Source organism: Oncorhynchus tshawytscha, unplaced genomic scaffold (genome assembly GCF_018296145.1).
Source record: "Oncorhynchus tshawytscha isolate Ot180627B unplaced genomic scaffold, Otsh_v2.0 Un_contig_1824_pilon_pilon, whole genome shotgun sequence".
Classification (NCBI taxonomy): Eukaryota; Metazoa; Chordata; class Actinopteri; order Salmoniformes; family Salmonidae; genus Oncorhynchus; species Oncorhynchus tshawytscha.
Window position 1 is genome coordinate 602,292 of NW_024609829.1, and position 14,222 is coordinate 616,513.

Here is a 14,222-nt window from a genome sequence, read left to right on the forward strand (position 1 = left end):
ATCCCATTGGACAGTTCTGTACAGCACTTCCCTCTCCCTCTTCATCAGAAACACCAGCCCTGTCAAACTGCACTGGAACAGACCTGCATGGGAGCACTGGAGCCTGGAGGGCACAAGACAACAATCACACATACAACATTAATAGTCACAATATTTGCTATCAGAAATACATTCTCACCTGCACAAAGTGTCTGTAAATTCTGTGGACATTTCAGGTGTCAATTTTGTCACAACAGCAAGGGTCCTGAAAGCAGAAAGAACATGATAAAATCAGCAGTGTTCTTCAAAAATATACTATAACTTATTCATTGATTTAGGATTTAGGTATGTTGCTGGATGTACACAACTGAAGGATGTGGACTTGACATTAGAAAACTTCTGACATACTTACATTTTGAAGTGAACCATCACTTTAAGTATTTAGTATTCTACAATATTCAAACTGTCAATATTGTGATTCTTTAACAGAGTTTAATCCATGTTTAATTAGTACCACAGTAATATGGTCACAATGATCTGCTTACCTCTGATGTGGAAGTAGAGCTGTGGACAGATTCAGAGTCTTCTGTCTATGTTCAGTGAGCAAGGTTAGGTTAGTGAGATGGAGATTTAGTGTATCCATTGTTGTACACATAGTATCAAACTGACATTTTGACATGGTAGGGTGGGAGCTGAATATTTACAGCTTGTTACTTCCTCAATAGATATGATTATGACATTATTTTCAGGGGAGAATCAGAGCCTGTGCCTATCTCATGCAATCCCAGCAGTAAGTCATTCTAGGCCTTATTGGTGTAAACGTAAACTGGCCTACAGATACTGATCCTAATAACAGGGAGGCGTCTTCAGAGGTTCCCAGAGACTGGTTGTGAGATATGCCATGTCTAGTCGCTACGGAACATAACGAAAACATCACGACAAGGGAATTATTAAACTAAGCAGTGGTTTATGAGTCTGCACATGAAGTTGTGGCAAAAACAAAATCAATTTCCAAAGTACAGTATTTGTTCTGTGCTATGAACTATGAATTACTGTCTCATTGTCATAATCGTGTGTATAGGTGGCAGGGAAGTCAGGCGCAGGAGAATTAAACTTGGTAAAATGGAGTAATTTAATAAAACAAAACATAACCCCAAAACCATAGATACAAATGAAACAAATTGGGTACGAGGACCCGTCGCGCACCAAATACAAACAACACAAAACTGAACATAAAACAATCTCTGACAAAGACATGATGGGAAACAGAGGGTTAAATACACAACAGGTAATGAATGGGATTGGAACCAGGTGTGTAGGAAGACAAGACAAAAAACAATGGAAAATGGATCAATGATGGCTAGAAGACCGGTAACGTCGATCGCCAAGCACCACCCGAACAAGGAGAGGCATCGACTTCGGCAGATGCCTCTCCTTGCATTTATTTTTACCATTTAAGGACTGTTAATGAGAAGCATCAGTGAGAGAACCCTACTCTGTGCCTTGTTAAAGTGAAGTGAGGAGTTACAATGCTACCTGGTCTTATTTTATTTATTTTTATTTTACCTTTATTTAACCAGGCAAGTCAGTTAAGAACAAATTCTTATTTTCAATGACGGCCTAGGAACAGTGGGTTAACTGCCTGTTCAGGGGCAGAACGACAGAGTTGTACCTTGTCAGCTCAGGGGTTTGAACTTCCAACCTTCTGGTTACTAGTCCAACACGTTGTGATTATATTGGTGTCCCATGAACACTAATGAGGTGTAATTGGTGTGTAAAACAGTGTTTGAGTTTACACTTCATTACCTGTTGATTGTGTTAGACTACCAGAAATGAAATAGGTGTTTCACTATAGAGATCAACCCTGACAATTCTGATCAATGATTGCTTGGTTTAATATCTTCTTTATTTATTATTATTTGAAAACAAAGGAAATTAATACAGAGATAATCAAATCAATTACAATCTAATAATTATAAATATCTTTTTTGATACAAGTTCAATAACCCCCCCCTATTTTTTCAAAATAGTCATCAGTATTTTACTTAATTGCTATGTACAGTCAAAATGATAGCTATTGTTATTCAAATATCAATCATATCAAATCATTATTATGGAGGTGATTATCATGTCATGGAATGTGTGACTGCACGGTATTGGCACTAGTTTTCGTTACATGTTATAGTGGAATGAGAAGTTGACTGTCCAGTACAATAAAATCAGATGTTTTGTGGCTCTATATTAAAATACTGTATGTCATCAAGCACAGAAAGGACATAAAATCAAATACAGACAAAACAAAAATAGAAAAAGTGCAATTCATCTGTGAATTTATAATGATTCAACTTGACACTATATACACTATTCACACTAACCTGAAATCCAACATGTTGGGCTTATTGAAGAAAGCTCAATACATCGTATATTGAGGTTATGTTGAATGATAGAGAAGTGATCAGCCTAATACGCTAATTCCAAAATTATCTAAATAGATTTAGCTCAATATGCAAACGACCAATTGTATCATTGAACACAGACATCATTGGCCATGCTCATCAATGCCTCACACTCCAACATGTTTCAGTGGAAGCCAAGCGTTATGCAAACTACAGACCAATTGTATCATTGAACACAGACATCATTGGCCATGCTCATCAATGCCTCACACTCTAACATGTTTCAGTGGAAGCCAAGCATTTTGCATAAGAAGGGGTCCAGTTCAATCAGAAGGGTTTTCATTATTAAACAGGAAACGTCTCCTTTCCTCAGCACCATGTCAATGACTTCCCGGGCCTTCTCTGCCCTCTCAGGGATCACTTTTACTGTCTCCATTTCATGGTTATTAATCACTTTCTGTTGCAGAAGTCCATCCAGCAGATCGTCAACAACCGACTTTGACACACGATCCACAAAGTCCTTTCGTACAGAATGCAGTTGCTTCTCTGCAGGATCACTGTGACTGTTCTCAGCCTGATCCCTTCCCACTAACACAGCACCTGGGAGTCGGGAAAACAAAGACATGAACCTCTGTATACAATTATGTATGCTGTGCAACACCAGTGTTTACGAGCACGGTGCAGCAGGAGAAAATCCCTTCTAACATCACTAATCCAAACACATCACAGATGAGTCCACAGTAAGGAATGGTGGTTGGATGGGATTAAAGAAAACAGATATACATATACAGACCTTGAGGTCCCAAACACAGCTGGATTTCATCTTTCATCTTTGAACTAATTTAGATATCGGGCACCTTTACCATGTTCAGTTGAGTTTATGTTTGCTAAATGTTATTTTTTTACTGGAAAACAAAAAATGAGTGTTCGTTATTGGACAAGTTCAAGTTTTCAAGTATGTTTTGTCCTGTTGTGCCCACTGAACACAATGTCAGAGAAATCTCAATGGTAGCCAACCAGTGAGAAATGACGAACCAGCAGTACTGTGGACATTGTGGCTCAGGTATTTTAAGGTTTTAATTTAAATAATAATTGTATAGTTTTACCTGGCAGAAGGACACGTCCTGCCCACACCTCATCTCCATCAGCCCCTCTTTCCAGAAGTCTCAGCTCTACATGTTCTGTGTCCGGGTTCAGGAACACCTGAAAGGTGGGGTGGTAGTTTGGACCATAGTCCCAGTAAATCTGAATACGCTGAAAAACAAAGTGACAGTAGATTAGACTACATTGTAAATTATACTTGTGCTGTTATCAAACCTTTTCCTTGTATATCAGACACACCACAATGATGAACAGCTAAAAAGCAGCGTGTGACCGTCCTATCGCTTGGTGGCGCTGCTGTGTTAAAACGTATTCTACTCAAAGGCACTCGGACATCCGTTGCTCTGGTGTGTTTCCTATATTAGGAGAGGAGCAATAACCACTAACAGAGTTGTATAGAACTGTGGTTCTAAAACTTTTTAGAGTCCCGTACCCCTTCAAACATTCAACCTTCAGCTGCGTACCCCCTCTAGCACCAGGGTCAGCTCACTCTCAAATGTTGTTTTTTTGCCATCATTGTAAGCCTGCCACACACACACACTATACAATACATTTATTAAACGTAAGAATGAGTGTGTTTTTGTCACAACCCGACATGTGGGAAGTGACAAAGAGCTCTTGTAGAACTAGGGCACAAATAATAATATAATGCTAATCAATAGTTTTGCTCTTTATTTAGCCAGCTTACATATACAACTTTATTTGTTAATCAAAAATGGTGAATAACTCACCACAGGCTCAAATCAAATCAAATCAAATTTTATTTGTCACATACACATGGTTAGCAGATGTTAATGCGTGTGTAGCGAAATGCTTGTGCTTCTAGTTCCGACAATGCAGTAATAACCAACAAGTAATCTAACTAACATTTCCAAAACTACTGTCTTATACACAGTGTAAGGGGATAAAGAATATGTACATAAGGATATATGAATGAGTGATGGTACAGAGCAGCATAGGCAAGATACAGTAGATGGTATCGAGTACAGTATATACATATGAGATGAGTATGTAAACAAAGTGGCATAGTTAAAGTGGCTAGTGATACATGTATTACATAAGGATGCAGTCGATGATATAGAGTACAGTATATACTTATGCATATGAGATGAATAATGTAGGGTAAGTAACATTATATAAGGTAGCATTGTTTAAAGTGGCTAGTGATATATTTACATCATTTCCCATCAATTCCCATTATTAAAGTGGCTGGAGTTGAGTCAGTGTCAGTGTGTTGGCAGCAGCCACTCAATGTTAGTGGTGGCTGTTTAACAGTCTGATGGCCTTGAGATAGAAGCCGTTTTTCAGTCTCTCGGTCCCAGCTTTGATGCACCTGTACTGACCTCGCCTTCTGGATGATAGCGGGGTGAACAGGCAGTGGCTCAGGTGGTTGATGTCCTTGATGAACTTTATGGCCTTCCTGTAACATCGGGTGGTGTAGGTGTCCTGGAGGGCAGGTAGTTTGCCCCCGGTGAGGCGTTGTGCAGACCTCACTACCCTCTGGAGAGCCTTACGGTTGAGGGCGGAGCAGTTGCCGTACCAGGCGGTGATACAGCCCGCCAGGATGCTCTCGATTGTGCATCTGTAGAAGTTTGTGAGTGCTTTTGGTGACAAGCCGAATTTCTTCAGCCTCCTGAGGTTGAAGAGGCGCTGCTGCGCCTTCTTCACAATGCTGTCTGTGTGAGTGGACCAATTCAGTTTGTCTGTGATGTGTATGCCGAGGAACTTAAAACTTGCTACCCTCTCCACTACTGTTCCATCGATGATTCGGTGTGCGAGTTCATTAGAACGTGCGTTGAAGATGTCGTTCCCAAAGCAACGATTAAAACATTCCCTAACCAGAAACCGTGGATTGATGGCAGCATTCGTGTGAAACTGAAAGTTAAACGACTACCGCCCCGTAGCACTCACTTCCGTCATCATGAACACGTTTAAATGTCTTACTCACCTCGGCTGCAGTAAAGGAGAGACCGCATGTTTTCGTTGCAGGCCGTGTCAGTGGCACCGTATTGTCCTCAAAGCGGGCAAAAAAGTTATTTAGTCTGCCTGGGAGCAAGACATCCTGGTCCGTGACTGGGCTGGATTTCTTCCTGTAGTCCGTGATTGACTGTAGACCCTGCCACATGCCTCTTGTGTCTGAGCCGTTGAATTGAGATTCTACTTTGTCTCTGTACTGACGCTTAGCTTGTTTGATAGCCTTGCGGAGGGAATAGCTGCACTGTTTGTATTCGGTCATGTTACCAGACACCTTGCCTTGATTAAAAGCAGTGGTTCGCGCTTTCAGTTTCACACGAATGCTGCCATCAATCCACGGTTTCTGGTTAGGGAATGTTTTAATCGTTGCTATGGGAACGACATCTTCAACGCACGTTCTAATGAACTCGCACACCGAATCAGCGTATTCATCAATATTGTTATCTGACGCAATACGAAACATCTCCCAGTCCACGTGATGGAAGCAGTCTTGGAGTGTGGAGTCAGCTTGGTCGGACCAGCGTTGGACAGACCTCAGCGTGGGAGCCTCTTGTTTTAGTTTCTGTCTGTAGGCAGGGATCAACAAAATGGAGTCGTGGTCAGCTTTTCCGAAAGGGGGCGGGGCAGGGCCTTATATGCGTCGCGGAAGTTAGATTAACAATGATCCAAGGTCTTTCCACCCCTGGTTGCGCAATCGATATGCTGATAAAATTTAGGGAGTCTTGTTTTCAGATTAGCCTTGTTCAAATCCCCAGCTACAATGAATGCAGCCTCCGGATAAATGGTTTCCAGTTTGCAGAGAGTTAAATAAAGTTTGTTCAGAGCCATCTCGATGTGTCTGCTTGGGGGGGGATATATACGGCTGTGATTATAATCGAAGAGAATTCTCTTGGTAGATAATGCGGTCTACATTTGATTGTGAGGAATTCTAAATCAGGTGAACAGAAGGATTTGAGTTCCTGTATGTTTCTTTCATCACACCATGTCAGGTTAGCCATAAGGCATACGCCCCCGCCCCTCTTCTTACCAGAAAGATGTTTGTTTCTGTCGGCGCGATGAGTGGAGAAACCCGTTGGCTGCACCGCCTCGGATAGCGTCTCTCCAGTGAGCCATGTTTCCGTGAAGCAAAGAACGTTACAGTCTCTGATGTCCCTCTGGAATGCTACCCTTGCTCGGATTTCATCAACCTTGTTGTCAAGAGACTGGACATTGGCAAGAAGAATGCTAGGGAGTGGTGCACGGTGTGCCCGTCTCCGGAGTCTGACCAGGAGACCGCCTCGTTTCCCTCTTTTTCGGAGTCGTTTTTTTTGGGTCGCTGCATGGAATCCACTCCGTTGTCCTCCGTTGTCCTGTTTGTAAGGCAGAACACAGGATCCGCGTCGCGAAAAACATATTCTTGGTCGTAGTGATGGTGAGTTGACGCTGATCTTATATTCAGTAGTTCTTCTCGACTGTATGTAATGAAACCTAAGATGACCTGGGGTACTAATGTAAGAAATAACACGTAAAAAACAAAAAACTGCATAGTTTCCTAGGAACGTGAAGCGAGGCGGCCATCTCTGTCGGCGCCGGAAGTCTCTAATGAGAATGGTGTGCTTGATAGGATGCACATAACTCTGTAATGTTGGGTTGTATTGGAGAGTCTCAGTCTTAAATCATTTTCCACACACAGTCTGTGCCTGTATTTAGTTTTCATGCTAGTGAGGGCCGAGAATCCACTCTCACATAGGTACGTGGTTGCAAAGGGCATCAGTGTCTTAACAGTGCGATTTACCAAGGCAAGACACTCTGACCGCAGCCCAATCCAGAAATCTGGCAGTGGCTTCTGATTAAATAAAATTTTCACAGAACCGCTTGTTGCAATTTCGATGAGGCTCTTTTGTTCAGATATCGGTAAGTGGACTAGAGGCAGGGCATGAAAGGGACAATGAATCCAGTTGTTTGTGTCTTCCGTTTCGGGAAAGGACCTGCGTAATTGTGCACCTAACTCACTCAGGTGCTTTGCTATATCACATTTGACATTGTCCGTAAGCTTGAGTTAATTTGCACACAAAAAAATCATACAATGATGGAAAGACCTGTGTGTTATCCTTGTTAATGCAGACAGAGAAGAGCTCCCACTTATTAATCATAGCCTCAATTTTGTCCCGCAAATTGAATATAGGTGCGGAGAGTCCCTGTAATCCTAGATTCAGATCATTCAGGTGAGAAAAAACATCACCCAGATAGGCCAGTCGTTTGAAAAACTCGTCATCATGCAAGGGGTCAAACAAATGAAAATTATGGTCAGTTAAGAAAACTTTAAGCTCGTCTCTCGATTTTCAAAAAATGTGTCACTACTTTGCCCCTTGATAACCAGCGCACTTCTGTATGTTGTAAAAGCGTTACACGGTTGCTGCCTATATCATTGCATAGTGCAGAAAATACATGAGTGTTCAGGGGCCTTGCTTTAACAAAGTTAACCATTTTCACTGTAGTGTCCAAAACGTCTTTCAAGCTGTCAGGCAGCAAGAGCCTCTCGGTGGATTCTGCAGTGTACCCAAGTGGCGTCGGGAGGAACTGCTTGCACGCGCCTTACCACTCCACTATGTCTCCCTGTCATGGCTTTGTGCCATGAGTACAGATACCAACACATCTTGACCACCAAAGTCCATTGGATGGAGGGGGACCACTAAAACGTTTTGCCCACCAGAGCCTGGTTCATCTCTAGGTTTCTTCCTTGGTTCTAGTTTTTCTTAGCCACCGTGTATCTACATTTGGGGTTTGAGGCTAGGTTTCTGTATAGCACTTTGTGACATCGGCTGATGTAAAAAGGGCTTTATAAATACATTTGATTGATTGATTGATAGGTGGGCGGGCGGAGCCAGCCATGAGTGTACATCTGGCACAATGTGATGTCATCATCACTATGTGACATCATCATCACTATGTGACATCATCATCACTATGCGATATCATCATCAGTATGTGATATCATCATCAGTATGTGACATCATCAGTAAACAACATCATTCACCTTAGCTTTAGGGTAGATGTCCTGTATCTTCTTCAGATCACAGGAGAGACTGTATTTTTCCCCTCGACTTAGAGTGCAGTCCGAACAGACCGGTATGTAAGTGTTCCCTGTTTGTTGTTGCTTCACCTGCCACAGATTAACATATGATTATCAATGAGGACATGAAGACCTAAAGGGGGAATTGAACACTACCTAAATGTTTTGTCTTGAACCATGTTTTAAGAAGAAAAAAACTACTTTTTGAAGTTGAACAAAGTTACACCATTTCCTGTAAAAAGGAAAGCCATATACAGTTGAAGTCGGAAGTTTACAAACACCTCAGCCAAATACATTTAAAGTCCGTTTTTCACAATTCCTGACATTTAATACCAGTAAAAATTCCCTGTCTTAGGTCAGTTAGGATCACCACTTTATTTTAAGAATGTGAAGTCAGAATAATAGTAGAGAGAATGATTTATTTCAGCTTTTATTTCTTTCATCACATTCCCAGTGGGTTTACACACACTCAATTAGTATTTGATAGCATTGCCTTTAAATAATTTAACATGGGTCAAAAGTTTTGAGTAGCCTTCCACAAGCTTTCCAAAATAAGTTGGGTGAATTATGGCCCATTCCACCTGACAGAGCTGGTGTAAATTAGTCACGTTTGTAGGCCTCCTTGCTCGCACACGCCTTTTCAGTTCTGACCACACATTTTCTATAGGATTGAGGTCAGGGCTTTGTGATGGCCACTCCAATACCTTGACTTTGTTGTCCTTAAGCCATTTTGCCACAGCTTTGGAAGTATGCTTGGGGTCATTGTCCATTTGGAAGACCCATTTGCGACCAAGCTTTAACTTCCTGACTGATATCTTGAGATGTTGCTTCAATATATCCATACAATTTTCCATCCTCATGATGCCATCTATTTTGTGAAGTGCACCAGTCCCTCCTGCAGCAAAGCACCCCCACAACATGATGCTGCCACCACTATGCTTCACGGTTGGGATGTGTTCTTCGGCTTGCAAGCCTCCCCCTTTTTCCTCCAAACATAACGATGGTCATTATGGCCAAACATTTCTATTTTTGTTTCATCAGACCAGAGGACATTTCTACAAAAAGTAGGATTTTTGTCCCCATGTGCAGTTGCAAACCGTAGTCTGGCTTTTTTTATGGTGGTTTTGGAGCAGTGGCTTCTTCCTTGCTGAGCGGCCTTTCAGGTTATGTTGATATAGGACTCATTTTTACTGTGGATATAGATACATTTGTACCTGTTTCCTCCAGCATCTTCACAAGGTCCTTTGCTGTTGTTCTGAGATTGATTTGCACTTTTCGCACAAAAGTACGTTCATCTCTAGGAGACAGAACGCATCTCCTTCCTGAGCAGTATGACAGCTGCGTGGTTCCATGGTGTTTATACTTGCATACTATTGTTTGTACAGATGAACGTGGTACCTTCAGGCATTTGGAAATTGCTCCCAGGGATGAACCAGACTTGTGGAGGTCTACAATTTCTTGGCTGATTTCTTTTGAGTTTCCTATGATGTCAAGCAAAGAGGCACTGAGTTTGAAGGTAGGCCGTGAAATATATCCACGGGGACACCTCCAATTGACTCAAATGATGTCAGTTAGCCTATCAGAAGCTTCTAAAGCCATGACATCATTTTCTGGAATTTTCCAAACAGTTTAAATGCACAGTCAACTTAGTGTATGTAAACTATTGACCCCCTGGAATTGTGACACAGTGAATTATAAGTGAAATAATCTGTCTGCAAACAATTGTTGGAAAAATTACTTTTGTCATGCACAAAGTAGATGTCCTAACCGACTGGCCAAAACTATAGTTTGTTAACAAGAAATTTGTGGAGTGGTTGAAAAACTAGTTTGTAAACTTCCCACTTCAACTGTATAAAAACATTGTATTTTTTTATGATTTCATTATTTTTTGCATACATTTTTATGTAAGCTCCACAGTTCTAAAATACATGACAAGACATGTTTTGGATAGTGCATGGATTTGGACTGTACCTCATTAAGGGGCACATTCGATGGCAGAACGATTACATTCAGAACTGACTGAGGATGGCCGAATGATTGGAGGAAAGGCAACACCTGTCCCTTGATCGAGAGGAAGGGTCTAAACATTCTGACCAGGCCCCACAAGGAGAGGTCTATGATGTTCACCACTACGTGTGTGTCAGTCACCCTCAGTGGTGGTAAAACCTCCACACTGTCACCAGTAACATGGGCCACAGACAGGGAATCAAGACCCTCTCCTGCAAAACAAATATATCTTACTCATCCACTGTTGTATTGGCTGTTGTATTGGTCATCATGATGATAGTTGTGAGTGGTGTGTAACTCACCAGAGAGAATCTCACAGTGTGGGAGATGTAGCTGACAGACAGACCCCTGAAGACACTCAATACTGAACAGCGGTCCTGCAGGAATCTGGCCTGTGGAGTGCAGGAGATTCTCATCCCATTGGACAGTTCTGTACAGCACTTCCCCCTCCCTCTTCATCAGAAACACCAGCCCTGTCAAACTGCACTGGAACAGACCTGCATGGGAGCACTGGAGCCTGCAGCACATAGGACAATTATTAGTTACAATAATTAACACAAATTCTATGAATCAAATATATTAATGTTATCAGCAATTCATTGTTACCTGCATGACGTTTCTGTAAATCCTGTGGATGTTTCAGGTGTTAATTTTGTCACAACAGCAAGTGTCTGAAATGCAGATTGAAAACACCAAATCAGCTGTCTTATAGAAACAACTAGACAACCTTCGATCTGCCCTGCAGTTCTCTTAAAGGCGCAATCTGCAGTTGAAATAATAACAAATCTCTTTCACCCACCACTGTTTCGGTAAAAAGCTAAGGGACGAGGCTGGAGAAATGTAACCACTCTTTAATTCATAGACAGAGCTATGGATGCAAGGACTGACCATCCATGATATCAAAATGATTGTTTCAACCATGCTTTGAGGCTATACAGTGTTTGTTTACATTTATTTTGTTTATAAACATTGGAGTAAAACAAGCTTATATTTTGGGTTCTGATGGAGTATTACAGATCTAAGCTCATGAGGCCTTTCTAAGTTATATTCGTTAAGACACAATGGGTACATATCATTAATTTATAGTATGTAAAAAAAAATCTATGTACTGTAGCATCTGCAGATTAACCCTTTAAAGTGATAGCTCACTACAAAATGTTTGTCCGATATTTCAAGATCTGAAACGCGGTCTAATATCAACATGATGATAGTTGTGAGTGGTCCCGAGTGGCTCTCAGGACCTGAAACGTGGTCTAATGTCAACATGATGATAGTTGTGAGTGGTCCCGAGTGGCTCTCAGGACCTGAAACGTGGTCTAATGTCAACATGATGATAGTTGTGAGTGGTCCCGAGTGGCTCTCAGGACCTGAAACGTGGTCTAATGTCAACATGATGATAGTTGTGAGTGGTCCCGAGTGTCGCTCAGGACCTGAAACGTGGTCTAATGTCAACATGATGATAGTTGTGAGTGGTCCCGAGTGTCGCTCAGGACCTGAAACGTGGTCTAATGTCAACATGATGATAGTTGTGAGTGGTCCCGAGTGGCGCTCAGGACCTGAAACGTGGTCTAATGTCAACATGATGATAGTTTTAAGGGCTCCCGACTGGCGCAGCGGTCTAAGGCACTGCATCTCAGTGCTCGAGGTGTCACTACAGACCTTGGTTTGTTTCCAGGCTGTATCACAACCGGCCATGATTGAGAGCCCCATAGGGGGGCACACAATTGGCCCAGCGTCGTTAGGGTTAAATAAAAACATTTAAAAAATACATTAACTTGAGCAGATCCAACTACATGCCTGAATACCATATGATAGGAATAGAACTTCTGTAGTTATGAATTAAGACAGTGGGTTATTTTATTATTATGAATTATTGAGGCATATAGCTGGACCTATTCTACACAACTGAGGGATACAAACATTACACAACATTTGAGGAGAGAAAACATTTAAGTACTTTAAAATACTGACTGTCCTACAATATTCAAACTGTGAGTATTGAGAATCTTTAATAGAGTTTAACTGAAATACTGAGGCATTGATGGATTACTCTACTTACACGTTCCACTGATGTAGATGTAGACCTGTGTTCAGATTCATGGTTTGATGCGTCACTGGTGCATGGATTCTTCTGACTACAAAAGATTCTTCTGAGTACAAAACTATATTCAGAGAACAGGGTTAGTTAGGGCAGGGAAATAGAGAATGAGTGTATCCATTGTTGCATGCTACAATAGAAAACTGACAGAGATGAAGAAAGCTCTGAAGGTTTCCGCTAGTGCAACAGTAGCCTTGATGTCATCTCCCCACTCTTGCATCTTCAGTACATTTTTTAGCATTTTTGTTAATATTCACTACCGGTCAAACGTTTCAGAACACCTTCTCATTCCAAGGTTTTTATTTATTTATACTATTTTCGAACAATAGTGAAGACATCAAAACTATGAAATAACTGATATGGAATCATGTAGTAACCAAAAAAGTGTTAAGCCAATAAAAATATATTTTATAATTTGAGATTCTTCAAATTCACACCCGTTGCATTGATGACAGCTTTGCACACTCTTGCCATTCTCTCAACCAGCTTCATGAAGTAGTCACCTGGAACGCATTTAAATTCACAGGTTTGCCTTCTAAAGTTAATTTGTGGAATTTATTTATTGATGTGTTTGAGCCAATCAGATGTGATGACAAGGTAGGGGGGTATACAGAAGATCGCCCTATTTGGTAAAAGACCAAGTCCATATTATGGCAAGAACAGCTCAAGTAAGCAAAGTGAAACGACAGTCCATCATTACTTTAAGACATGAAGGTCAGTCAATATGGAACATTTCAAGAAGTTTGAAAGTGTCTTCAAGTGCAGTCGCAGAAACCATCAAGCGCTATGATGAACCTGGCTCGTGAGGACCGCCACAGGAAAGGAAGACCCCGAGTTACCTCTGCTGCAGAGGATACGTTCATTCAAGTTACCAACCTCAGAAATTGCAGCCCAAATAAATGCTTCACAGAGTTCAAGTAACAGACACATCTCAACATCAACTGTTCAGAGGAGACTGTGTGAATCAGGCCTTCATGGTCGAAATGCTACAAAGGAACCGCTACTAAAGGACACCGATTAGAAGAAAAGACATGCTTGGGCCAAGAAACACGAGCAATGGACATTAGACCGGAGGAAATTTGTCCTTTGGTCTGATGAGTCCAAATTGGCGATTTTTAGTTCCAACCGCCATGTCTTTGTGAGATTTGGTGCGGGTGAACGGATGTGTTTTTCCCACCATAAAGCATGGCGGAGGAGGTGTGATGGTGCTTTGCTGGTGACACTGTCAGTGATTTATTTAGAATTCAAGGCACACTTAACCCACATGGCTACCACAGCATAGTGCAGTGATACACCATCCCATCTGGTTTGTGCTTAGTGGGACTATCATTTGTTTTTCAACAGGACAATGACCCAACACACCTCCAGGCTGTGTAAGGGCTATTTGACCAAGAACGAAAGTGATGGAGTGCTGCATCAGATGACCTGGCCTCCACAATCCCCCGACCTCAACCAAATTGAGATGGTTTGGGATGAGTCGGACCACAGAGTGAAGGAAAAGCAGCCAACAAGTGCTCAGTGTATATGGGAACTCCTTCAAGACTGTTGTTAAAGTATTCCAGGTGAAGCCAAGAGTGTGCAAAGCTGTCATCAAGGCAGTGTGGCTATTTGAAGA

General features: G+C 41.7%; 1 protein-coding gene across 4 annotated transcripts in view; it reads right to left on the bottom strand.

The window, feature by feature from the left end:
* Positions 1-1,867: 1,867 nt before the first annotated feature.
* The window catches only part of LOC112247278 (GTPase IMAP family member 8-like), a 35,354-nt gene continuing 22,999 nt past the window's right edge, over positions 1,868-14,222 (bottom strand). For all 4 annotated transcript variants that reach the window (XM_042319259.1, XM_042319258.1, XM_042319257.1 and 1 more), the window contains 7 exons: positions 12,569-12,671; positions 11,116-11,180; positions 10,812-11,026; positions 10,474-10,721; positions 8,467-8,592; positions 3,482-3,629; positions 1,868-2,975 (listed from right to left, as the gene is read on the bottom strand). In XM_042319259.1, the coding sequence (XP_042175193.1) occupies positions 2,659-2,975; positions 3,482-3,629; positions 8,467-8,592; positions 10,474-10,721; positions 10,812-11,026; positions 11,116-11,180; positions 12,569-12,671 (1,222 nt within the window). In that variant the 3' untranslated portion in view covers positions 1,868-2,658. The remainder of the gene's footprint in view (positions 2,976-3,481; positions 3,630-8,466; positions 8,593-10,473; positions 10,722-10,811; positions 11,027-11,115; positions 11,181-12,568; positions 12,672-14,222) is intronic.